The following is a 27,317-nucleotide window of genomic DNA, read 5'->3' on the forward strand; positions in this document are numbered from 1 at the left end:
GGACTATGTGTGTGTGTAAAGGGACATATTAATCCATTATTTTAATGTCTGAAAAGCATGCGCTTTTTTAAGTCAAAAACGCATTGTTTCTGCAGCTAAAAAGCAGGTAAAACGCTGGAATTTTGAGGTTTGTTGCTTTTTGCTACTTCTCATTGACTTCAATGTTAGCAAAAAGCTGCAGAAATGGCAAAAACAATTGACATGCTGCTTATTTGAATGCATGGTTTTTGCCACAAATTATTCAAATAAAACGCAAAGTGCGGTCAGGAAATCAATCTTTTCCATACACTTATGGAAAAGCAAAACGCATGACTTTTGGCATGAAAACGCTGCAGCTCAAAACGGACCTAAAAAGCAGCTGAAACGCAGGTGGAAACGCAAAGTGCGGACACAGCCTAAGAGCTGCAGACAGACTCTGCCAGCAGTTTACATTTATTGTACTATTAAAACTTCATAATTAGAAAAGTATCAGAAACAAAACAAAAAAGGTTGCTTTTTCCTTTCTAATTTGGATTATTAAGTTTTAATATTACAATACATTTTTAAATGTTTATCTTTGTTGAACTGGGATATTTTGGAATTCTGTACATCGATTGATTATGACATCACGGTCATGGCCTTTGTTGTGTCACCTAATTCTAACAATCTGTGACAAATTATTTTTTGAAAAACAAAATACATCAGATTATTATGCGGGATGGGTATGTATGCCTCAGACCACTTATTTCTACAAAGCATCTATTAACAAAAGTGAAACAATTTTCCAAATGGTCTTAAAACTATTTTAGCGTGTTCAATATAGAGCAGCTTCGATAACTGGCTCCATTTACCTGTTTATGACTAATGATGTACTATGTCCGGCATGAGTCGTCTCTCTGCCTTTGATGCAGGTTCACATGCACAGCCCACATCTTTACCTGCAGATGAAGGCTGAATTATCCAGCCTTCAGCTGCCTCTAACAGCCGGCTGCACATGGACTGGCGCTCCACCCGCGGCTGTTAACCTGTTAAGTACTGCTGTCAATCACTGACCGAGTCATTTAACGTGCGCTGGCAGGGGGCGTGCTGTTCTGAGCCCTCATCAATGACCCACAACAAAATAGGAGGCTGATGGCCCTTGTGTCAGTCATCACAGTACTTCTGTGAAAACAAGCCTGTGGCCAGCATTCCTAGGAGACTGATTTATTCTATGTGCAGCAATGATGTACAGTGCGGGAGATTTGCTGTGACTTCGAGGCAGTCACAACAAATCATTTCTAATGTGAGGGATGTGATTTAATAAAGAAAAAAAAAAATAAAAAATAGCATGACTGATGTTAATTGACAATGACTGAAGACATCAATAGCACAACCCCTATGACTGAATCACAAGGTAGGAGATACATTCACCCAACCATATAAAGTCTTTTTCTAAATTTTTCTAACATAACTACATGGTTTTCTTTTTTTTTTTTTTTTTTTTTTAATCTTGTTAGTGATGCACATGCATCATTTAAAACACATTCTGGCTAGTTTAATATCGAAAAATGCGGTGACTGGTTCCTTTTAAGGGGTTAATTCAGACTAAATACAGACTTATGTAAAGTGATCCTTGGGTTATAAGCTAGTCCCTTCTAGTTACATAGGTTGCACAAAGCCACAGGTCCCTCAGTTATTAATTCTCTCTCCCGATTACTTATTACCCACAATGTTCTTTGTTGTGAGAAAAGTATCCAGACCTTTTATAAATGTTAATATATTATCTGTCATTACTACCTCTTGAATTTGGGCATTCCACAGTCTGACTGCTGTAACTGTAAAGAACCCTTTCCTACCCAGCTGCCAGATACACCTTTCTTTCACTTTCCCATTTAGAAAGAGAGAGAAAGAGGAGAGAAAAAGAGGGAGAGAAAGAGAAAAAAAGAGAGAGAAAGATGTTTTAAGGCATATTTATGACTTTCTCCAAATTCAAAAGTTTACATACACTAGGACTATTATGCCTTTAAAAACATGGAACAGCCCATATGATGATGTCATGTCTTTGGAAATTTCTGATAGGTTTACTGGTAACATATGAGTTAATTAGAGACACACCTGTGGATGTATTTTAATGCACACCTGAAACACACTGCTTCTCTGTGTAGCATCATGGGAAAGTCAAGAGATCAGCCAATATCTCAGGAAGAGAACTGTGGCCTTGCAGATGTCTGGTTCATCCTTGGGTGCAATTTCCAGATAGCTGAAGGTGCCTTATTCAGCTGTACAAACAATTATTCGCAAGTACAAACAAGATGGGAATGACCAGCCATCATACTGCTCAAAGACCTTAATGTTTGGAGACATTTCCTGTGGTCTGACAAAACTAAAATTTAACTATTTGGCCATAATTGCCATCGTTACGTTAGGAGGAAAAAGAGGGAAGCCTTGAAGCCTAAGAACACCCTCATGACTGTAAAACACGGGGGTGGTAGCATCATGTTGTGGGGTTGTTTTGCTGCAGAGTGACTGGTGAACTTCACAAAATAGATGTCATCATGAGGAAAGAAGATTATGTGGCAATACTGAAGCAACATCTCAATACATCAGTCAGGAACTTAAAGTTTGGGCGGAAACGGGTCTTCCAAATGGACAATGACCTGAAGCATACTGCCAAACTGGTTACAAAGCGGCTTAAATATAACAAAGTCAATGTTTTGGAGTGGCCATCACAAAGCCCTGGTCTCAATCCTATTGAAAATTTATGGACAAAGCTGAAAAGGCAGGTGCGAGCAAGACGACCTACAAACGTGGCTCAGTTACACCAGTTCTGTCAGGAGGAATGGGTCCAAATTCCTGCCAACTATTGTGAGAAGCTTGTGGAAGGAGATCCAAAACATTTGACCCAAGTCATACAGCATAATGGTAATGGTCCCAAATACTAATGAAATTGATGGAAACGTTAAACTTTGTTTAACTAAAACTACCTTAAAACATTCTGTCTCTCATTATTCTGGAATTTGGTAAATATAAAAAATCTTGGTTCCCTATTGACCTAAAACGGGAAAGGTTTATTTTGCTTTCATGTCAGATAGTGAGAAAAACATGCAGATGTGTCTTTTTAGACACCTCTGGTTTCAACTGTATATAAATGAGATCTCCTCTGAGGCATCTTTATTATAAGCTAAATGAGCTGACCTTTTCCAACCTCCTCATATGGGGGGGGGGCCTTCCATTCCAAATAATAATCTAATATCCTCCCTTGAACTGACTCAACCTTCCGAATATACTTCTTAAAACGTGAAGCCCAAAACTGGATCCCATATTGTAGATGTGGCCTTACAAGTGATTTAAAGAGGGGTAACAATACATTGGGATTACAGGATTTTATATGTTTTAATACACCCTAAAATCTTGCTTGCTTTTACAGCTGCTGCCTGACATTGAGTGCTGCTGCTCAGCTTACTTGCAACCAGAATACCCAGGTCCTTCTATTCTGTAGTAGATTTCCATGTAATGTATGCACAGCAATATGATTCCTCCAGTGCATTACTCTTATTTATTTATCAACACTAAACCTCATCTTCCATGTGTTTGCCCTGGCAGACCGGTTGTCCAGATCGTTCTATAGTATTGTATTGTAAAGCTCAATTTTTATTCCTACATAGTTTGGTGTCATCAGCAAAGACGGACACTTTACTCTCACTTATCCACGAGGTCATTAATAAAGAGATGAGAAAGAACTTGGCCTAACAGAACATTTGGGGGATCATCTGGATGTTCTAATAAAAAGATTTTTAGAAAAATAAAATAAGTGAGATATCAGACTGCATTGGGTGTGTTGGTCATGGACACAAAGGAATACTACTGTCACAGTAGTGGAATACTATAGTAATATGCAAAGTTCCTTAATAGCACCACTCCAGTGGGGTTTTTTTTTTTTTTAATTTTTACCAGTGGAGTGGCGCATTAAATGTAGGTCCCCTGACCCTTGTTTTATACTCATTTCCTGGCATCTTCATTTATCTCCAGCGGTGCTCTAATTGATCCCCACCAATTTGTGATCCGTGTTTCAGTGCTGGAGGTCACAACTCAATACAAGTCTATGAGAGCCTTGTTCTGGTTCTCATAGACTTGTATTGAAAGCTTGTGAAGTCAGTCAGAAGTTAAGGGCACAAGATGGCACTGCGGGACTGGAGTGGCACTAAAAAAGGATGAAGATGGCAGCAGGTGAATATAATACCGGGTGCATGGGACGTACATTTAAAGCGCCACTACAGCTTTGAAAAAAAAAAAAAATAAAATGCTGCAGTGCTTTAATTTTACTTATTTTACAGTCATTGCAAGAAGCGCTAAGTGTGGGTTGTTTTATCTTGGCTGTGGCTTATGAAACCAGACATGTCTGTGAGCAGCAGCGATTTGAAGCCGTTCCTGTCTGTTACCCACACCGAAAAGGACCCAAATGACATCACTAAGGCGCTGACCAATAAGGATATTCACCGTCTGAAGAAACAGTATTACTCCTTAAAAAATGGGCTAAAAATGCAGGCTATCGTTTTTGAAACAGGTATGTGGCTCTGAAAGAAGGTGCACACTGCACACTAGTAAAGGTAAAGACATTTAAAGACCTTAATATTGGCGATGAGAAGTAAAAGAACTGGAAAAGGTCAACAGTACACAACGCCACCAGTTGGGAGAAATTAATTATTTCTCATTAGGATTACCATGGAAGGCGGGAGCAGTGAAAATGTAAAGAAGTTTTCACATTTTTTTCATGTCAAAAAGTTGGATTATTGCCCTAAATTTTTTTTATTTGCCCCAGTAAATTGTTAAAGGGAATTTGTCACCAGGATTTTGCTCCCCCATCTGACAGCAGCATAACGTAGAGACAGAGACCCTGATTCCAGCGATGTGTCACTTACTGAGCTGTGTGCTGTCATTTTGATAAAATCCAACGTTTTCTCTTCTGCAGATCTAGCATTATACAGAGCTCATGAATATGCTGAACTACCTGCAGCATGCCAAGTAGTCCTGTAATAATAATCTCCTGCTGATTAATCTGTGATTTTATCAAAACTACACTAAGCAGCCCAGTAAGTGACACATAACTGGAATCAGGATCTCCACCCCTATGTTATGCTGCTCTCAGATTAGGTGGCAAAAAACTGGTGACAGATTCCCTTTAAGAATCTGTGACACATTTTAATCACAGCTTAAATGCAGGGTGTATGGAGGGGACGCATGAGCTGAGCCCTCTGTATACAGGACAGACACTGGCTAAGTTAGGCTGAGTTCACATGTCCGGTAATCAGCCGTTAGAACAGATCCATTGGCAAAAGAATTCTGCAAACACAACTTTTCTGTACGTTTTGAAAAATAAAAATAAAAAAATATATATATATTTTTGCAGTATCCGTTTTTTTAACATTGGAGTCTATGAAAAAATGAATCTGTTAACTAATTGCTGTTCTGTCATCCTTAGGCTGCTTTCACACTACGTTTTTTTAACATGCGTCATGAACATTTTTTTTAACGCAAAAACGGATCCAGTGCAAATGCGTTTTCATTTCAATGCATTTGCAATGGACTCGCATCAACATGCGTTCACATGCGTTTGCGTGCGTTATAGTGAGGATCCAGTGAGTTGCAGTTTTTTAACTTTTTTCAAAAACGCTACTTGTAGCGATTTTGAGCTGCGTCCAAATACTGTTTTTCACTGGATCCTGACTATACTGCACGCAAATGCATGTGAACGCTGGCATGCTGATAGACAGGATCCAGTTTGCTCTACTGAGCATGCCCAGAAACCAGCCTGGCGTGATCAGTCTCTCTCTCCCCCTCCCTCTCTCCCCCGCCTGAGAGCGGCGAACGCTTGTAACCAAGGTAAATATCGGGTATCCAAGCAAAGCACTTCGCTTAGTTACCCGATGTTTACCTTGGTTACCAGCGTCTGCAGCTGTCAGATGTCGGTTCCCAGTCTTTCACATTCAGTTCCCCTCACTCCCGATCACATGACTTCAATGCCCGCCCATAAACTTCAAGTGACAGGATCCTGCAAAATAACACATGCGTTTGCATGCGTTTTTCTTTGTAAAAACAGGATCCACTTGTACAGCAAAAAACGTTCATGACGCATGTTAAAAAAAACGTAGTGTGAAAGCAGCCTTATTGCTGTCATTTGTAAAGGATCCAGTATTTTTCCTACTGGATCAGTTTCAAATGGAACATAAATCATCAATCTGTTAAAGGATCCGTTTTCCATAGACTCCCATGTTAAAAAACAGATCCTGCAAAAATCTATTTTTCAAAACGGTCAGAAAAGTTGTATTTGGAGAAGGATTTTGCCAATGGATCAGTTCTAACGGATAATTACGGGACATGTGAATTCAACTTTAGGCGTGTTTCACGCGTCAGTGAAAAACACAGACTTTTTCACTGACGTGTTAAAAACGCCTAAGACCCTCTGTGTGCCGTTATTCATGGCACACGTATCTTCTCCATGTGCAATCTATAATATGTGATCCGTACTCAGTGATTGCATATGGACGTACACTCATCCTCGCTCCTGCTGTCTGTGGTGCTGATCTCCGGCTCTGCAGTATCCGGCCGCTGTGTCTCTCACCTCTGCAGCTACTTCCGGGTCGGCTCCGGCTGCATAAATGAATATGCACGCTATAATGAGCCGGCCAGGAAGAAGCAGAGAGCAGCTGCCGAACAACAGCGTCGCTGGAGACTAGCGAGTTGAAAATGTTTTTTTTTTTTCAATGTACGTTTTCTTCTGGTATGTGTTTCACGGATCACACCATAGTGTGGTCCGTGGGACATCAGTGATGCCAGAAAAAAAGTGAACATGTTTCCGTGCAGCAATCATGGACACTCGTGTACATAGTCAGTGAAAAAAAAATAAATAAATCACTGATGTGTGCGCCGACCCATTGATTATAATGGGTCTGCGTATGTGAGTGATTCTGGTACATATAAAAACTAGCACATACGTACCAGAATCACTGACGTCTGTTCCGGTCTCCTTCTGTTAAAAAGCAGTATAAGGCCTGTTTCAAAGCTATGATTGCTGCTGTTTAACCATTGAAATGCTGCTGCCATGCACCGACATACATTTTCTGTTATTTTTAGATCACACATGGCCCAGATAAAAATAAAATAAAGTGTTTTTGTCACCAGATTTTTCCCTATTTAACTAAAAGTCTCCCCTTCTGCAGCTCCCGGGCTGCTTTCTATGAAGGTGCACCTTGGCCCTGACTCCCCTTCCAGACCCCAAAAATAACTTTATAAAACCTGGCCATTAGGTATGCTAATTACCTTGGTTGACCAGATGGGTGGGCTCATTTTCTGCTCCTTTATCCCCCTCCTGCCGCTGATCGCCGTCCTCCTTCCTTGATTGACGGGATGACGCCTCAGTCATTCTCACATTTTCAAATCTCGCGCCTGTGCAGTTAGGTTGGCTCGCGCAGGCGCAGTTAGATCTGCCATATCGCGGGCAGAGCAGAAAGCACAGCGGCCCTCGCTCGCGCCGGTGAGCTAAATGCGCAGGCGTGGGATTATGGGCGGGTACGAGCATGGCGCTGATGAGGTCATGCACAGCGCCGGCCTGACCAGCGCCATGCTCGTACCCGCCCATAATCTCGCGCCTGCACATTTAGCTCACCGGCGCGAGCGAGGGCAACTATGTTTTATGCTCTGGCCACGATATGGTAGCGCGAACTGCGCCTACGCGAGCTGACCTAACTGCACAGGCGCGAGATTTGAAAATGTGAGGAGAATGACGGAGGCGTCATCCCATCAATCAAGGAAGGAGGACAGCGATCAGCGGCAGGAGGGGGATAAAGGAGCAGAAAATGAGCCCACCCATCTGGGCAACCAAGGTAATTAGCATACCTAATGGCCAAGTTTTATAAAGTTATTTTTGAGGTCTGGAAGGGGAGTCAGGGCCAAGGTGCACCTTCATACAATGCAGCCCAGGAGCTGCAGAAGGGGATTCATTTAGTTTAATAGGGAAAAATCTGGTGACAGGTTCCCTTTAAGTAATCTAATATCATAAATAAGACAATATTTCGTTAAGCTTCCTGAAGCTGTCATGTGTGCCACTACATGCAAGACTGAAGCTTCTCAGGAAACGCAATGTCCTGGTCATCGGATAATTTTAGATTAAATGCTGCATTATAAATGTTAAAGGCTAAGCGGCCATCGTGCCCCCTGAACCACAGAGAGTATGAACCAGACCCTGGCTGCACGATCACAGCCCGGGATATGATGGTCTGAGACACTGCGGCATATCACAGTTTCCATGTGCTTCTCCCCGCCTCGCTCCCCGGGATTAATATGTATTCCCTGCATACACAGGTGGAGGAGAGGGGAGAAGCCAGCTGAATCGGACTAGTCAGCCGAGAAGCATAGTCCCCGGCCAGCTTTTCAGATCATGGTTACTGTGACATGCCTCTGCCTGGCTGTGATCATTGTTCAAGCCGCACAAATCTGATCTCCTTCCCCGGTCACTTTGCGCAGCAGCACACATCATATAGACTGCATGACATGGCGGCTTAGATTTGTTTAATCTAGACCCTGGATTCAGTCCAATGTACAGGACTTATTGCCACGTGAGCAGAAATCTCTGTGTGCCCAGGAGGCTAAGTAAATGGCATTCAATTAACCCTTAAAACAAATGGAAAATCTTTAACACTCATTCTTTAACCTATAATTAAGTGTCCAGAGGTCCCTGCATAGACAGAGTCAAATGGCCGCTTATAGTATTGTTTTATGGAGTTTTCGGGAATTACAATATTTATGGCCTCATTAAAATAAGCCATCAACAGATCGGTGTGAGAACGACTGTCAGCCCCCCTGCTGATCAGTTCTGTGAAGGGGCTACCCTGCTCACCATTCAGAATGTTTTGTTTTTTTTATTTTGCAGATTTCAGTCACAAAGGCGCAACTGACACTGCTTCAGTCACCACTCAGTACATAGTGAGTGGCGTCCGTAACCGCGCCCCGGCACAGAGTTACTGCCGACTGTACAGTAGACCATCAAGAAAAAGAGTATACCTGCCGACTGTACAGTGTATCAGTACAGAGCCGGCAGCGTGGTTACGACTGCCGTTCACTATGTACTGAGCGGTGACTGAAAGCTGGAGGCTGCAGGGAGGAAAAGATCATTTCCTCCCGGTACCTTGGCTTTCAGTGTGGCGGCCGGGCAGCTTTACAATACTATTAAACCTCAAATTGGTTTGAATAACACCAGAAACTTGCTGCGCAAAAAAACTAAACCCTAACTCCACTCTGTGGACAGAAGAATAAAGTAGTTATGGGTCTTGGAAAATGGTGACAACCCCCCCCCCCAAAAAAGAAAATGATATGTACATGCAAATTTGGTATTGTCGTCATTGTACTGACCTGGAGAATCATGTTTCCAGGTCATTTCTAGCATACAGAGAGTGCCATAAGCCCAAAAGACAATGCTTGAATTGCATTTTTCACCACAATTTCATCTCACTTTGATTTCCCCCCCCCCTCCATTTTTCAGAACAGTGTATCCATTACGGGTCTTTTAAAACAGCAACTCATCCCATAAAAAAAACAAGCTTCAGCCCTCTTTCACATGTCCGTGTAAAACACACACGTTTTGGACGGTCCGTGGTGAAGGTGTGGGTGTGTTTTCCGTGTGCGGTCTGTATGACATCCGAATAGCACACGGACAGCATGAACGTCTATACTCACCTGTCCCTGTTGTCTCCGGTGCTGCTGTTACTTCCAGGTCCATGGTGCAGTGAATATTCATGAGCATAATGAGAGGGCCAGAAGCAAGAAACAGCAGCGCCGAAGACAGCATGGCTGGAGACAAGTGAGTATAGAAAATAATTTTATTTCAAAGACATGTGTTTTCTCCGGGACGTGTCATACAAATCACTACAGTGCTGCCAGAAAAAAAAAAAAAAAAAAAAAAAACGGACATTTTGCCGTGTGGAGCACACGGACACACGTCTGTGTGAAAACACGGCAATGTGTGCAGACCCATTGATTATAATGGGTCTACAGGTGTGTCTCCGGTACATGTGAAAACGGACATGTGGAGGAGACCTAACATGAGTGTTATCAGTGTCCGTCCTGTTCTCTTAGCTACTTGCACCAATAAATAAATAAATAAAATTAAAAAAAAAATTACAAAAAAAGAAAAGATGGCAGATTCAGTAAGAGGCAGAAATTGTGAGAAAATTGCCAGATGCCACTTGCCCACTAAGGCTGCTTTCACACTATATTTTTTTAACATGCGTCATGAACGTTTATTTAACGCAAAAACGGATCCAGTGCAAATGCGTTTTCATTTCAATGCATTTGCAATGGACTCGCGTCAACATGCGTTCACATGCGTTATAGTGAGGATCCAGCGACTTGCAGTTTAACTTTTTTCAAAAACGCTACTTGTAGCGTTTTTGAGCTGCGTCCAAATACTGCAAATTGCTGGATCCCCTGACTATACTGCACGCAAACGCATGTGAACGCTGGCATGCTGACAGGATCCTGCTTGCTCTACTGAGCATGCCCAGAAACCAGCCTGGCGTGATCAGTCTCTCACTCCCCCTCCCTCTCTCCCCCGTAACCAAGGTAAATATTGGGTAACCAAGCAAAGCGCTTCGCTTAGTTACCCGATGTTTACCTTGGTTACGTGTGCAGGGAGCAGGCAGCCCGGCTCCTAGCAGCTACAGACGCTCGTAACCAAGGTAAATATCGGGTATCCAATCAAAGCACTTCGCTTAGTTACCCGATGTTTACCTTGTGTGAGGTAGCACGGTCGGCTGCGCAGCAGAAGACACGGGATCCAGGCATTAAGGTTCACAGCACACGGTTTTAATGTCCAAACGAAAGTCCACAACAATATACATGTGCCTCTCCAACAGAGAGCTCAGGGAGTTCTGTTCACTCCCCCACACCCGGCACACCTGCCCTTGTTCCTGTTTCCATTTAACCCTTCCTTCAGCCTGTAAGGAAACAGCATTAACCCTAGAGTGGATTTACTTTCTATCATGGAGTGAGCACAACCGGGGCGAGACATACCGGCCGTCATAGATAACCCCGGTCACAGTCTCACATACCCCCCCCCCTCAGTTCAAGCGAGCGGGGTTGAACTGCTGCCATCAAACACGGGCCGCGGGACAAGGCATCGGCGTTGCCCTGTAACCTACCGGCCCGGTGTTCAACCGTAAACCGGAAGTTCTGCAGAGAAAGGAACCACCGGGTAACCCGGGCATTCCGTTCCTTGGCGGACCTCATCCAGACCAGGGGAGAGTGATCCGTCACCAAGCGAAACTGCCGTCCCAGCAGGTAATAGCGTAGGGACTCCAAGGCCCACTTGATCGCCAGGCACTCCTTCTCCACTAAGCTATAATTCCGCTCGGGAGGGGTGAGCTTCCTGCTTAAGAAGGTGACGGGGTGTTCCTCCCCCTGAACCACCTGAGACAGCACTGCCCCCAGGCCGACCTCTGAGGCGTCAGTCTGTACTATGAACTCCTTCCGGAAATCAGGGTGTACAAGAACGGGCTGTCCGCACAGGACCTCCTTCAGGGCCCGGAAGGAGTCCTCGGCCTGCGGAGTCCAGCGCACCATGACGGACTTCTTGCCTTTGAGAAGGTCCGTCAAGGGGGCTGATAGTCCCGCAAAATCCTTTACAAACCTCCGGTAGTACCCCACGATACCCAGGAAGGCCCTAACCTTCTTCGTGGTCAGGGGTCTAGGCCACTTCTGGATCGCCTCAACCTTGTTAATTTGGGGCTTAATCACTCCTTGGCCTATCACGTAGCCCAAGTAGCGGGCTTCCGTGAGTCCCAACGCACACTTCTTGGGATTGGCTGTCAATCCGGCTGTTCGAAGCACGTCCACCACCGCTTGTACCTGTTCCAAGTGGGTCTGCCAATCAGAGCTGTAAATAATGATGTCATCAAGGTACGCTGATGCATACGCCTGGTGGGGTTCCAGCACCAAGTCCATCAACCTCTGGAACGTGGCCGGAGCGCCATGTAACCCAAAAGGCAAGACAACATAGTGGAAGAGACCCTCCGGCGTAACAAAAGCGGTTTTCTCCTTGGCGGACTCCGTTAGTGGCACCTGCCAGTACCCCTTGGTCAGGTCGAGCGTGGTAAAATATCGCGCCTGTCCCAGCCTATCAATCAGCTCATCCACCCGGGGCATGGGGTAGAGATCGAACTTGGATATTTCGTTCAATCTCCTAAAGTCATTGCAGAACCTTAAGGAGCCATCGGGTTTTGGTATTAGGACAATCGGACTAGCCCATTCACTCTGGGATTTTTCGATGACCCCCAGGCGTAACATTGTCTTTACTTCCTCCGATATGGCTTGTCGTCGAGCCTCCGGTACCCGGTATGACTTCAGGCGTACCTTCAGGTGGGGCTCGGTGACAATATCATGTCGTATCAGACTGGTCCTACCGGGCAGCTCGGAGAAGACATCGGGGTTCTGCTGAACCAACCGTCTGGCCTCTCGCCTCTGTGTCTTGGTGAGGGCTTCTCCAATCCTTACTTCCGGTTCGTCCTCTCCGGAGGTCGCTGGAGCCGGATGTGAACGACCCGAAGAGCAGGGAGGTGGGGAAAAAACAGCCATCAGGCTTTCCCGTTCCTGCCAAGGTTTTAATAAGTTGACATGGTATATTTGTTCAGGTTTCCGCCTACCGGGCTGCAATACTTTATAGCTAACCACCCCGACTTTTTCCTTTATCTCGTAGGGGCCTTGCCACTGAGCCAGGAATTTACTCTCCGCCGTGGGGATTAATACCAACACCCGATCCCCGGGTTTAAAGGTCCGCATGGTGGCTTGTCTATTGTAGCGGCCGCTTTGCGCGGCCTGAGCCTCCTGTAAATGCTCCTTCACAATTGGCATGACCGCGCTTATGCGGTTCTGCATACCCAAAATGTGTTCAATCACACTTTTATGGGGGGTGGGCTCCTGCTCCCATGTTTCCTTTGCCAGGTCCAACAATCCCCGGGGATGTCGCCCGTATAACAATTCAAAAGGCGAAAACCCCGTGGATGCCTGTGGCACCTCTCGTATGGCAAACATCAAATAGGGAAGCATCATATCCCAGTCTTTCCCGTCTTTTGAAATCACCCTTTTTAGCATGGTTTTCAGGGTTTTATTGAAACGCTCGACTAAACCGTCCGTTTGAGGATGATACACAGACGTACGCAACTGCTTGATCTGGAGTAGCCGGCATAGCTCTTTGGTCACTTTAGACATGAACGGGGTCCCCTGATCCGTAAGGATCTCCTTGGGCAACCCCACCCGGCAGAACACAGCAAACAACTCCCGAGGTATAAGCTTTGCTGCAGTATGTCTGAGAGGTATCGCCTCGGGATACCGGGTGGCATAGTCAACGATCACTAGGATGTGTTGGTGCCCTCGAGCGGACTTTATGAGGGGCCCCACCAGATCAATCCCTATCCGTTCAAAAGGGACTTCTATAATGGGTAACGGTACCAACGGACTGCGAAAATGGGTCAGGGGTGCGGTAAGCTGACACTCCGGACAGGTTTCGCAGAACCGTTTTACCTCCCCAAAGACCCCGGGCCAATAGAACCTTTGTAATATTCGCTCCTGCGTTTTCTTGACCCCTAGGTGGCCACTCATCAGGTGTTTATGAGCTAAGTCGAGGACCCGCCGGCGATGCGGCTGGGGCACCACCAACTGTTCTACCCCCACGCCCCGTATTTCATCTACCCGGTAGAGTAAATCTTGCTTAAGAGCGAAATGGGGGTACCTTACCTGGGCACCGGGCAGCTGTGCCACCCCGTCAACTACTGTCACCCGACTCCGGGCATGTATTAACGTAGGATCCTGGAGTTGGGCTGTCCCAAACGTATCCAGGGACGCCTCTAACTCCGGGATGGGCTCGACCATCTCAGCCTCTCCTGCCAATACCTCTAGGGGTGACCTATCGGGTTCACACTCTGTCCCTATCATGGTGACCCCTACGGCAGGCGTCCCGGATTCAGGATTGTAGGGCTCAGGTCCCGGACTGACCAATATCTGAGGGGACTTAAGGGGTCCCCTCCATAAAGTCCAAAAATAGGGCAGATCCCTTCCTAGGATCACGTCATAAGGAAGAGTGTTAAGAAGTCCCACCTCATGTTGCACCTTACCGCAAGGTGCTGTGATGGTGACAATCCCCGTGGGATAGTCTCGGCGGTCCCCATGTATGCAAACCACCCCCACGGTACGTCCTGTGGCCTTTACTTTAGCCCTCAAGGTGGATCGCACAAGTGTCACTAAGCTTCCGGAATCCAACAATCCTGTAACCGGACATCCATTCACCTGTATTTGGCACAAGTGGGCCTCCGTCTCTGGGGAGACCAGGTCAGCGGTACACACCACCTGAGCATACATTGAACCCCGCCGGGTAACCCCACAATCCATGGGCTCCGTGGTGAGTGGACACTGGGCTTCCATATGTCCCACCCGCTGGCACCGCCAACATCTAATGGGGACGGAAACCCCCTTGACGGGTTGTCGTTTAGGGTACAGAACCTTCCGGACCTCAGGAATGGCGGCCGCGGCCTCAGACGGGACGGTAGGGGACTCCTGCACCGTTGTCAGCGGTGGGTCCTTGGCCCTAGGCTTGGAGGGGCCGGACCGACGGGCGGTACGCAAAGTCTCAGTGTCCCGTATCAAGTCCTGCGTAGCCACATGCCGCGCTACCAGGGACACTAATTGGTCCAGGGTACTCGGGTCACCCTGTCCTACCCACCGTTGAACGGTGACGGGTAAAGTGCGCACAAAACGATCCACTACTACCCTTTCCACCATTTGCGCCGGGCTCAGAGTGTCAGGCTGCAACCACTTTTTTACAAGATGCAACAAGTCATAGGCCTGGGAGCGTACGGGTTTGGCTTCCTCATAGAACCACTGATTTACCCGCTGAGCCCGCACATAGGTATTCACCCCCAACCGAGCCAGTATTTCGGCTTTCAGGGTCACATAGTCAATGGCGTCCTCGGTACAGAGGTCCAGGTACGCTTTTTGGGGTTCCCCCGTCAGATAGGGCGACAATACCTCAGCCCACTGGGGGGGGGTCGGCAGCTTTTCCCGCTCGGCCACCCGCTCAAACACCGCCAGGAACGCTTCCACATCATCCCCCGGGGTCATCTTTTGCAACGCTTGTCTCACCGCTTTCCGGACGCTGCCGTCGTCACCCGGTCCCGGGGTTGTTGCTGCCGGTCCGGCACGGATCAACTTGGCCAGGAGAACCATCTGTTCTTGGTGTCTTTTTTCCTGCATTTGCAAGGATTGCTGCTGACGTTCCAACGCCCGGAGCAGGTGTGCATTGGTCTGTTGCTGCTGTGCATTAGCCTCTTGTAGCTGTGCATTAGTCTGTTGCTGCTGCCTTAGTATGTCCTCCATGGCGTCGCCGGGTTTGGGCTGTAGTATAGCCGCTCGAATCCAGGACATGTGCTACTGGGTCACCAGGAATGGATGCTACACCTCACCGGCTGTCATGCCCGCCGATTCTCCACCATATGTGAGGTAGCACGGTCGGCTGCGCAGCAGAAGACACGGGATCCAGGCATTAAGGTTCACAGCACACGGTTTTAATGTCCAAACGAAAGTCCACAACAATATACATGTGCCTCTCCAACAGAGAGCTCAGGAAGTTCTGTTCACTCCCCCACACCCGGCACACCTGCCCTTGTTCCTGTTTCCATTTAACCCTTCCTTCAGCCTGTAAGGAAACAGCATTAACCCTAGAGTGGATTTACTTTCTATCATGGAGGGACCACAACCGGGGCGAGACATTCCGGCCGTCATAGATAACCCCGGTCACAGACTCACACTTGGTTACCAGCGTCTGCAGCTGTCAGATGTCGGCTCCCGGTCTATCACGTTCAGTTCCCCTCACTCCCGATCACATGACTTCAATGCCTGCCCATAGACTTCAAGTGACAGGATCCTGAAAAATAACACGTGTTTGCATGCGTTTCTTTGTAAAAACAGGATTCACTTTTACAGCAAAAAAAGTTCATGACGCATGTTAAAAAAATGTAGTGTGAAAGCAGCCTTACATCCACTGAAGCTTTTAGAACAATTAGCGCAGCTGGGGTAAAAAGTGTCTAATTTTTAGGTGCAAATTGTGTCACTTGGACCTGAAGATCATGTGATGTTTGCTTCATTTACAGGAGCCAGAGGCGGTCTATATACTTCACGAAATGTTACCCCTGTCCAAGTCAATGAGATCGCGAGGACACAGGCCGCATTCAGCAATCAGATCCACACAAAAGAGGTATCTCTGGGACTGCAGCACAAGGAATACCTGATGGGCAGGGACGGCGTGTGGCACGCTCATCTGGACATCCACCGCATGACACTGCTGGACCAGCACCGCACCCCTAAAACAGACACCACACAACACAGGTATGAATTAAGAGTCTTTACATATGGTAATAATAATAATAACCAACAGAAAATATAGCATTGATATAGTAGATAAGTATAACAATATAAAATCTCTCAATATATTGGTTGTATAGAGTAGCCGTCAGCATTTGGATTGAGGGACATATGAAGATTTGGGTAAATGTACCCAGTGCTGGTAGAGCCAATGGTGGATTACAGGGGGCAATTCTTGACAAGACTAGAGCCCTGATGCTACAGCGATACCCCAGAATAAGATATGACGAGTGTGACCCTTATAGGGAATCTGTCACCAGGTTTTCGCTCCCCCATCTGAGAGCAGCATAATGTAGAGAGAGATCCCGATTCCAGTGATGTGTCATTTACTGAGCTGTTTGCTGTGCTGTAGATTTGATAACATCAGTTTTATCAGGAGTTTATCGCTAGAGAAAGCTGTGTGGGTGGGAAATACAGAGCTCAGCATTCAGAGAACTGCTAGATCTATAGGCATAACTTGTGGCAGTTTTGCTAAAATCCCTGTTTTATCTGTGTCCGATCTACCCATTTTATGAATGCACAGCTCTGTATAACCTGCACACACTATTGATTAGCAGGTCTCTGTGTACACTGTGTGTAGGCAGAAAGCTGCCAATCAGTGGTTTGGGGGTTAGACACGGCTCATGAATATGGAGGACTATGTGACAGCAGGTTTACTGGTCCTCTAGTGATATTTTCCTGATGGTAAAACACTGATTTTTTTCAAACCAGTCTCTATCTCTCCATGATGCTGCTGTGAGATTAGGTGGCAAAAACCAAAGTCTCTCAGTGGCCGAGACTTCCAGACCGCACAGTCATCACTTCAGTACAGAAGTACAGTTTACCGTATACTTGGGGTGACAGGAAGCATGTATGCCTTTGTTTTATTAAAAGAAAATAGGCCTAAAAATAATAATGGCAGCAGTTTGCTCGGGTCCTGAGAATACTGTAATATAAAATGCCCGATGATTACAACTCTGTTCATTTCAACAGGAAAAATATACAAAGAAATCCAAGTCCTTCACCGGCTCCATTTCCATCCTCTAAGACAACTTCAAAGAATCTGCCCTACCATCTTCTTCCTCAGAAGAAAAAGCAACTGAAATCAGAGGCTGCCAGGAAGCTCGGTCTATACGGACTGCATTAAAGGATTCAATGAAGCAGAAAGGAGAGGTTTTATTTCCACCTCGTAGTGGCTCTGCTACTTGGGCTGAACATGGTATCTTCATTGTGACACCTCTCTATATAGCTGTAATGTCACAGGTGGCCCAAGCGGTCAGCGACAATGGCCAGACCTGAGAATGGCCAGACCTGACAATGTCCAGACAGCGCCCCCCAGAGCATGCGCTGTACACTACAATGAGAAGGTTGCTTCACTCGGGCATTTAATGCAGGGATAAATATTCCGATACTGTATTAGTTCAGACACGGACGTGCTCAATGATACCAAATATGGAAATACATTATTTTTTTCGTCTACGTTCCTGAAAAGGAGGGAAGGGGTTTAAAAAAAACAAAACACAAAAAAAACACACATAAACCCACCTACCACACACATACCGTAGATACATACATACTGTACATATACACAGTGTCAAAATTGGTGGTACCCCTCGTTTAATGAAACAAAAACCCACAATGGTCACAGAAATAACTTGCATCTGACAAAAGTAATAAATTAAAAATCTATGTAAATGAAAGTCAGATATTTCTTTTCTGCTTCCACAGAATGTAAAAAAAAAAAAAAAAAAAAAAAATTATATATATGTACATATAAAAACAGTCGTGTTTTTGTATAATATATATATACACATATACACACATATATATGTGTATATGTATATTACGCACACACATACATGCTTCTCAATAAATTAGAATATCATCAAAAATTTAATTTCAGTGAAATACAAAAAGGGAAACGCATATATTATATCGAGTCATTACACACAGAGGGATCTATTCCTATATATCATATAGTCATTACACACAGAGGGATCTATCCCTATATATCATATAGTCATTACACACAGAGGGATCTATTCCTATATATTATATAGTCATTACACACAGAGGGATCTATCCCTATATATTATATAGAGTCATTACACACAGATGGATCTACTCCTATATATTATATAGTCATTACACACAGAGTGATTATTTCTAGTATTTATTTCTGTTAATATTGACGATTATGGTTACAGCCAATGAAAACTCAAAAATCATTATCTCAGAAAATTAGCATATTAAAAAAGACCAACTGAAAAAATGTTTTTACACTCAGAAATGTTGGAGCCTCCTGAAAAGTCTATACAGTAAATGCCTCTATACTACATCGCGGCTCCTGTTGCATGAATTACTGCATCAATGTGGCGTGGCATGGAGGCGATCAGCCTGTGGCACTGCTGAGGTGTTATGGAAGCCCAGGTTGCTTTGATAGCAGCCTTCAGCTCGTCTGCATTGTTGGGTCTGGTGTCTCATCTTCCTCCGGACAATACCCTATAGATTCTCTATGGGGTTTAGGTCAGGCGAGTTTGCTGGCCAATCAAGTACAGTGATACTGTGATTATTACACAAGGTATTGGTGCTCTTGGCAGTGTGGACAGGTGCAAAGTCCTGCTGGAAATCAAGTCTTCCCCATGATTGTGTAGCCTACTGAACTAGACTAAAGGACCATTTTAAATGCTTAGCAAGCCTTTGCAGGTCTTTTGTGGTAATTATTCTACTTTTAAGAGATAATGGCTTTTGGGTTTTCATTGGCTGTAACATAATCCTCAAGATTAACAGAAATAAACACTTGAAATAATCCCTCTGTGTGTAATGAGACTATATAATATATAGGAATAGATCCCTCTGTGTGTAATGATTATATAATACATGTGTTTCCCTTTTTGTATTGAATTACTGAAATAAATTAACTTTTTTATAATATTATAATTTATTGAGATGCACTTGTAGGCCTGCATATGAGCTGCATTAGAAAATGAAAATAAATGTCCTGCTGGAAAATGAAATTTCCATCCCCAAAAAGCTTGTCGGCAGAGGGAAGCATGAAGTGCTCTAAAATTTCCTGGTAGACGGCTGTGCTGACTTTGGTCTTGATAAAACACAGTGGAGCTACACCAGCAGATGACATGGCTCCTCAAACCATCACTGATTGGAGCACTGAGACACTGAGCAACTGGAACAGTCCAGTTCTTTTCCTCCTTGGCCCAGGTAACACACTTCTGGCGTTGTCTATTGGTCATGAGTGGCTTGACACAAGGAATGCGACACTTGTAGCCCATGTCCTGGATACGTCTGTGTATGTTGGTTCTTGAAGCACTGACTGCAGCAGCAGTCCACTCCTTGTGATTGTGAATCCGATTTTTTTTTTTTTTAAGGATTGTGAATAAAGGCCAATCAAAGCTGCGGTTATCCTTGCTGCTTCTGCACCTTTGTCTACCACGCTTTTTCCTTCCACTCAACTTTCCATTAATATGCTTGGATACAGCACTCTGTGAACAGCCAGCTTCATTAGCAATGACCTTTTGTGGCTTACCCTCCTTGAAGAATGTGTGAATGACTGCCTTCTGGACATCTGTCAAGTCAGCAATCTTCCCCATGATTGTGTGGCCTACTGAACCAGACTAAGGGACCATTTTAAAAACTTAGGAAGCCTTTGCAGGTGTTTTGTGGTACTTTTGTGGTAATTTTCTCAGATAATGGCTTTTGGGTTTTCATTGGCTATATGCCAGAATCATCAACATTAACAGAAATAAATATGTGAAATAGATCCCTCTGTGTGTAATGACTCTATATAATATGTGATTCCTTTTTGTATTGAATTACTGAAATAAATTAACTTTTTGATGATATTCTAATTTATTGAGATGCATCTCTATCTAATTAGTCCACCCTCCTAGGGGACTTGAAAATGTAATCCCTTGTACATTACATTACAATAGCGTACATAGACCGGCTTCATAGGGGTGACACAGGGTGCTTCAGTAGCCCCGGCTGTCAGACTATGCCTATGGCATGCCCATTTCCAACCTCATGAAGGGACCCTGCTTTCATGATATCAGGAATCAGACAATGGCTGTGCGATTGCCGCCAGGAATGTTTTTTTCTGAAACGCCGAGGTGTTCCAGAGAAATTATACTTTGAAAAGCCGGCCATGGACCAGGGTCTCAGCTGCCAGTCCACTATGACTTCTCCTTGCTCTCCATGACATGTAGCCATGGAATATGTCTGATACCTCTTATTATGCCTTCAGTATTTGATATAAATCTGACTGCCGGGCACTAATCAATGTGATAGCACATAGTCATCAGTTCACTGGGGGAAAGCTCTTCCAGGGCCCAGGGTGTAAGCACAGGGTTCCGTGTGGAGTCCTGCACATGAGAATTTTGGGTGGAGGGCCGGTTTGTCCACCATATGAATGTGCAGAGTAATCCATAATCCATAGTAGGACTCTGAGTCTAATTCTTTGATTTCTGCAGCCGATCTGCAGCTTCCATTGCCGCAGGTCACAATGCAGAAAAGTCTCATTTAACAAAACTACCGAATTGTTCGGACTATAAGACGCACCGGACTTTAAGACGCACCCTGGTTTTAGAGGAGGAAAACAGGAAAATAAAATTTTAAGCAAAAATTGTGGTCTTGACACACTGTTATGGGGCGAGGATCTGCTACTGACACCGTTATGGAGCTAATGTCCCCAAATTCTCTACTAAGGTACCCCATCCTGGTAATGATCCTCCTGCCTTTTATATGATCCCCATCCTTGTTTATATGTATCCCATCCTGGTATATATTCCCATCCTGCTATATACTGCTATCATGGTATATATTCCCATCCTGCTACATAGCGCCATCCTGGTATATGCCCTTATCCTGCTACATGGCCCCCAGCCATCCTGCTACATGGCCCCCAGCCATCCTGCTACATGGCCCCCAGCCATCCTGCTACATGGCCCCCAGCCATCCTGCTACATGGCCCCCAGCCATCCTGCTACATGGCCCCCAGCCATCCTGCTACATGGCCCCCAGCCATCCTGCTATATGGCCCCCAGCCATCCTGCTATATGGCCCCCAGCCATCCTGCTATATGGCCCCCAGCCATCCTGCTATATGGCCCCCAGCCATCCTGCTATATGGCCCCCAGCCATCCTGCTATATGGCCCCCAGCCATCCTGCTATATGGCCCCCAGCCATCCTGCTATATGGCCCCCAGCCATCCTGCTACATGGCCCCCAAGCATCCTGCTATATGGCCCCCAGCCATCCTGCGGCACACAAAAAAAATTAAACGTTTATACTCACCTTTCCTCGCTCCATGCAGCATCGATCCTCCTCCTGTCAGTGCCGGGCAGCAGCGCCGCTGGAGTGTGGAGCCGTCACCGCTGTCTGCAGCATTGCTCGTCCTCCTGTCCGCCTGTCAGCTGACCTGTGTGGAGACTAGCGGCACGCACAGGAATGACGTCATCGCTGTGCTCACCACTCTCTACACAGATCAGCTGGCCGGCAGACAGGAGGACGAGCGATGCTGCAGACAGCGGTGACGGTTGAGTATACTGATTCTCTGCCCCTCGCGCTGATGATGATGCGCGGGGAGCAGTGAATACAGCTGCACATGATCACTCCAGGCTGTAGTTTCCAGGGATGATCATGCGGGCAGGCTGTTAATTATGCGCGCATCCCCCGCCCATCATCCCGCCCACCTGTCAGCGCCGGCTTCAGCGCTGAGAGATGACGGGCGGGAGGATGGTTGCGCATATGTAATGAGCGGGCCCACATGGTCACGGCAGGTTGCTACAGCCTGATCATGCCCCCGATGACCCGCTCCACCGCAGCACCCTCATTCCCCGCAGCCACATTCAGACTATAAGACGCACCCCCCACTTTCCCCCAACATTTGGGGGAAAAAAGTGCGTCTTAAAGTCCTAAAAATACGGGTAATCTGCGGCTGCTAAACTAGAATCTAGAATCTGCCTAAATAAAGTGCCATGTTTTTCTTCAATGATTAAAACTAGGGTGAGAAAAAATCCACAGCCAAATGAACGGCAAATCTGATTTCTAATTAAATAAACAAAATAAAATCCGAGGCAGTTTGGGGGAGGATTTCATGTGGATTTAGGAGCGGAATGTGTGCCAAAATCTTTGTGAACAAAACCAAGAAAGTCTACATGAACAGACCTTTAGGCTATATGTTCACATGTAGTGGGTTTTTTCCACGTATAAAACAATTAAAAAGTGCAAAAACCGCAACAACAATTTTTACAGTGTTACTGATTAATTAAACCAACTTTATTAGCAAAAAAAAAAAAAAACAGAACACAAATGTAAGCCGCATGTGGTTTGTATGTCGCTATACTAAAAATGTTAAAAATGGGACAGCAGCAGGCGCCCGCTGGTGACGTCCGTGTGCGGTCTGTCTGCCAGACACAGTTGTATTCATGACTCGGGTCATTATCTCACATCTCCGTTTTAAATTTATTCTATTGCGGATATTTGGGCCTTGTTTCATCAAACCGCCGCTGTTCACATCAGTCTTGAGGAGGAGGGATGGAGTCAAGGCGCCCGATTCATTAGGAGTCGCGTTCAATAAGTGGCAAACCCCGCTGCGCCCCACCCTGCCACTGCTCAGCCAATTTTAGCGCAACTGGCTAAAACTGTTGCAAAAATGCCAAAAGTCGCCAAAACTCAGTGCTGTGCAGAAATTGTGTGAATTTTCAAAGCGTTTTATGCTCATTTTCTGGTGTAATCAGTTTGATGAATCAGCACCTTGATCTGCAAAAAGTCTCAGCCCGTGGGCTATCGAGGGCAGCCTGTCCCGTGGGCTATCGAGGGCAGCCTGTCCCGTGGGCTATCGAGGGCAGCCTGTCCCGTGGGCTATCGAGGGCAGCCTGTCCCATGGGCTATCGAGGGCAGCCTGTCCCATGGGCTATCGAGGGCAGCCTGTCCCATGGGCTATCGAGGGCAGCCTGTCCCGTGGGCTATCGAGGGCAGCCTGTCCCGTGGGCTATCGAGGGCAGCCTGTCCCGTGGGCTAACGTGGGCAGCCTGTCCCGTGGGCTAACGTGGGCAGCCTGTCCCGTGGGCTAACGTGGGCAGCCTGTCCCGTGGGCTAACGTGGGCAGCCTGTCCCGTGGGCTAACGTGGGCAGCCTGTCCCGTGGGCTAACGTGGGCAGCCTGTCCCGTGGGCTAACGTGGGCAGCCTGTCCCGTGGGCTAACGTGGGCAGCCTGTCCCGTGGGCTAACGTGGGCAGCCTGTCCCGTGGGCTAACGTGGGCAGCCTGTCCCATGGGCTAGTGTATGTATGTATGTATGTATGTATGTATGTATGTATGTATGTATGTGTGTCTCATCCAGGATAGTCATGGATAGGACACGTATGTGGCGATGCAAACGGCTGAACGAGGCCTCACGTTTTATATTTCACTTGGTCCTGATCCTGCTGACAAAGCCACACATTGACCCCATGGACAGAGGTTGAGGGTTTTCCCACCTTCAGAAAACTGCTCTCAAACTGATTTACTCATCCTCCCCGGGTCCAGTGCAGTCTCCACCTCTGCTTGCAGTGTCTGTTACTGTCTGCAGCGCTGATGTTACGTGGACAGCGCTGTAGCCAATCAGTGAGCTCAGCAGGTGTGAGGCGCCAGTGCCGTCAACTCCTCAGAGCTGCTGAGCTCACTGATTAGCTGCAGCGCTGTCCACGTAACATCAGCGCTGCAGACAGTAACAGAAATTGGGACTACCAACGGACACTGAGTATTGGACCAGGGGAGGGTGAATAAAAAACAAATTGCAGCTGGTTAACAATATTTTACAGGGTAAGTTCACATAATGCGATAATGCTGTGTAGTGTGTATGAGGGGGTCCAAAATCTCCAAAAAATCGTTGCACTACAGTTCATCTATTTCCTCAGTGAAGAGACAATTTTCAAAATTGTTGCAGGTTTCATAAAAACCTTCGTAAAAAAGTAACGTGACCAGACTGAGCCCAGTCCTGACTCCAGCAGTGTGGCACTGACAACACGGATTATTAGCTAAAGGCTGGCTGCAGGAAAAAACGGCACAAAATCGCAAGAAGTGAAACCCGTCTGACGGATATCCTGGTGTGGCACTATGTATACCTGTGTGTAGCTATGGCACTGTCGCTTCTACGCTCAGGTCTGGGGTCCCGGCTCCGTACACTTCAGTGCCTGCAGCGCCCCCTGCTGGCTCTCTGGGCCGGTGCCGCTCTGTGGCCGCCGCTTCCGCTTTCTTTATTAGGGGTGACGTGCAGGCTAACTTTATAATCATCATATAGTGACTACGGAGAGGACTAACCACAACCTACCCGTACTGCTACTGTCTGTATTGTAACCAATCACTATCCGTGTATTATGTACAGCACATCAGAGCTGTTCAGTGATTGGTCGGCCTGGAGAAGGTGGGCGGACCTGGAAGCGTGACTGTGTTTTCTTTCAGTATAAACGAAAACTGTCACAGAAAAGAACCGAAAGAAACTGGAAGGTGAGTGCCGGTATATACAGTGCAGGGGGAGGTGAGTGCCGGTATATACAGTGCAGGGGGGAGGTGAGTGCCGGTATATACAGTGCAGGGGGGAGGTGAGTGCCGGTATATACAGTGCAGGGGGGAGGTGAGTGCCTGTATATACAGTGCAGGGGGGAGGTGAGTGCCGGTATATACAGTGCAGGGGGGGAGGTGAGTGCCGGTATATACAGTGCAGGGGGGAGGTGAGTGCCGGTATATACAGTGCAGGGGGAGGTGAGTGCCGGTATATACAGTGCAGGGGGAGGTGAGTGCCGGTATATACAGTGCAGGGGGAGGTGAGTGCCGGTATATACAGTGCAGGGGGGGAGGTGAGTGCCGGTATATACAGTGCAGGGGGAGGTGAGTGCCGGTATATACAGTGCAGGGGGGGAGGTGAGTGCCGGTATATACAGTGCAGGGGGGAGGTGAGTGCCGGTATATACAGTGCAGGGGGGAGGTGAGTGCCGGTATATACAGTGCAGGGGGAGGTGAGTGCCGGTATATACAGTGCAGGGGGGGGTGAGTGCCGGTATATACAGTGCAGGGGGGAGGTGAGTGCCGGTATATACAGTGCAGGGGGAGGTGAGTGCCGGTATATACAGTGCAGGGGGAGGTGAGTGCCGGTATATACAGTGCAGGGGGGAGGTGAGTGCCGGTATATACAGTGCAGGGGGAGGTGAGTGCCGGTATATACAGTGCAGGGGGAGGTGAGTGCCGGTATATACAGTGCAGGGGGAGGCGAGTGCCGGTATATACAGTGCAGGGGGGAGGCGAGTGCCGGTATATACAGTGCAGGGGGAGGTGAGTGCCGGTATATACAGTGCAGGGGGAGGTGAGTGCCGGTATATACAGTGCAGGGGGGAGGCGAGTGCCGGTATATACAGTGCAGGGGGAGGTGAGTGCCGGTATATACAGTGCAGGGGGGAGGTGAGTGCCGGTATATACAGTGCAGGGGGAGGTGAGTGCCGGTATATACAGTGCAGGGGGAGGTGAGTGCCGGTATATACAGTGCAGGGGGAGGTGAGTGCCGGTATATACAGTGCAGGGGGAGGTGAGTGCCGGTATATACAGTGCAGGGGGAGGTGAGTGCCGGTATATACAGTGCAGGGGGAGGTGAGTGCCGGTATATACAGTGCAGGGGGAGGCGAGTGCCGGTATATACAGTGCAGGGGGGGAGGTGAGTGCCGGTATATACAGTGCAGGGGGAGGTGAGTGCCGGTATATACAGTGCAGGGGGAGGTGAGTGCCGGTATATACAGTGCAGGGGGGAGGCGAGTGCCGGTATATACAGTGCAGGGGGAGGTGAGTGCCGGTATATACAGTGCAGGGGGGAGGTGAGTGCCGGTATATACAGTGCAGGGGGAGGTGAGTGCCGGTATATACAGTGCAGGGGGAGGTGAGTGCCGGTATATACAGTGCAGGGGGGAGGTGAGTGCCGGTATATACAGTGCAGGGGGGAGGTGAGTGCCTGTATATACAGTGCAGGGGGGAGGTGAGTGCCTGTATATACAGTGCAGGGGGAGGTGAGTGCCGGTATATACAGTGCAGGGGGGGGGTGAGTGCCGGTATATACAGTGCAGGGGGGAGGTGAGTGCCGGTATATACAGTGCAGGGGGAGGTGAGTGCCGGTATATACAGTGCAGGGGGGAGGTGAGTGCCGGTATATACAGTGCAGGGGGAGGTGAGTGCCGGTATATACAGTGCAGGGGGAGGTGAGTGCCGGTATATACAGTGCAGGGGGAGGTGAGTGCCGGTATATACAGTGCAGGGGGGAGGTGAGTGCCGGTATATACAGTGCAGGGGGGAGGTGAGTGCCGGTATATACAGTGCAGGGGGAGGTGAGTGCCGGTATATACAGTGCAGGGGGAGGTGAGTGCCGGTATATACAGTGCAGGGGCAGGTGAGTGCCGGTATATACAGTGCAGGGGGGAGGTGAGTGCCGGTATATACAGTACAGGGGCAGGTGAGTGCCGGTATATACAGTGCAGGGGGAGGCGAGTGCCGGTATATACAGTGCAGGGGGGAGGCGAGTGCCGATATATACAGTGCAGGGGGGAGGCGAGTGCCGGTATATACAGTGCAGGGGGGAGGCGAGTGCCGGTATATACAGTGCAGGGGGGAGGCGAGTGCCGGTATATACAGTGCAGGGGGGAGGCGAGTGCCGGTATATACAGTGCAGGGGGGAGGCGAGTGCCTGTATATACAGTGCAGGGGGGAGGCGAGTGCCTGTATATACAGTGCAGGGGGGAGGCGAGTGCCTGTATATACAGTGCAGGGGGGAGGCGAGTGCCTGTATATACAGTGCAGGGGGGAGGCGAGTGCCACATATTAGGCCGCGGTCCCACTTGCGGATCGCAAGAACATTCGAAATGATATGCTAATGACCCTCGGCTCA

General features: G+C 47.3%; 2 protein-coding genes across 3 annotated transcripts in view; one reads left to right on the forward strand and one right to left on the reverse strand.

The window, feature by feature from the left end:
* The window catches only part of XYLB (xylulokinase), a 342,255-nt gene extending 317,581 nt beyond the window's left edge, over nucleotides 1-24,674 (reverse strand). For both annotated transcript variants that reach the window (XM_075315415.1, XM_075315413.1), the window contains exons 1-2: nucleotides 24,520-24,674; nucleotides 16,283-16,358 (exon numbers count right to left, since the gene is read on the reverse strand). In XM_075315415.1, coding sequence (XP_075171530.1) covers nucleotides 16,283-16,315 — 33 coding nt within the window. In that variant the 5' untranslated portion in view covers nucleotides 16,316-16,358; nucleotides 24,520-24,674. The remainder of the gene's footprint in view (nucleotides 1-16,282; nucleotides 16,359-24,519) is intronic.
* Nucleotides 24,675-24,818: 144 nt separating this feature from the next.
* The window catches only part of NUB1 (negative regulator of ubiquitin like proteins 1), a 100,644-nt gene continuing 98,145 nt past the window's right edge, over nucleotides 24,819-27,317 (forward strand). Inside the window, exon 1 of the mRNA XM_075315419.1 lies at nucleotides 24,819-24,901. The gene's annotated coding sequence lies outside the window, so the exon portion shown is untranslated. The remainder of the gene's footprint in view (nucleotides 24,902-27,317) is intronic.

This window comes from Anomaloglossus baeobatrachus, chromosome 6 (assembly GCF_048569485.1).
Source record: "Anomaloglossus baeobatrachus isolate aAnoBae1 chromosome 6, aAnoBae1.hap1, whole genome shotgun sequence".
Classification (NCBI taxonomy): Eukaryota; Metazoa; Chordata; class Amphibia; order Anura; family Aromobatidae; genus Anomaloglossus; species Anomaloglossus baeobatrachus.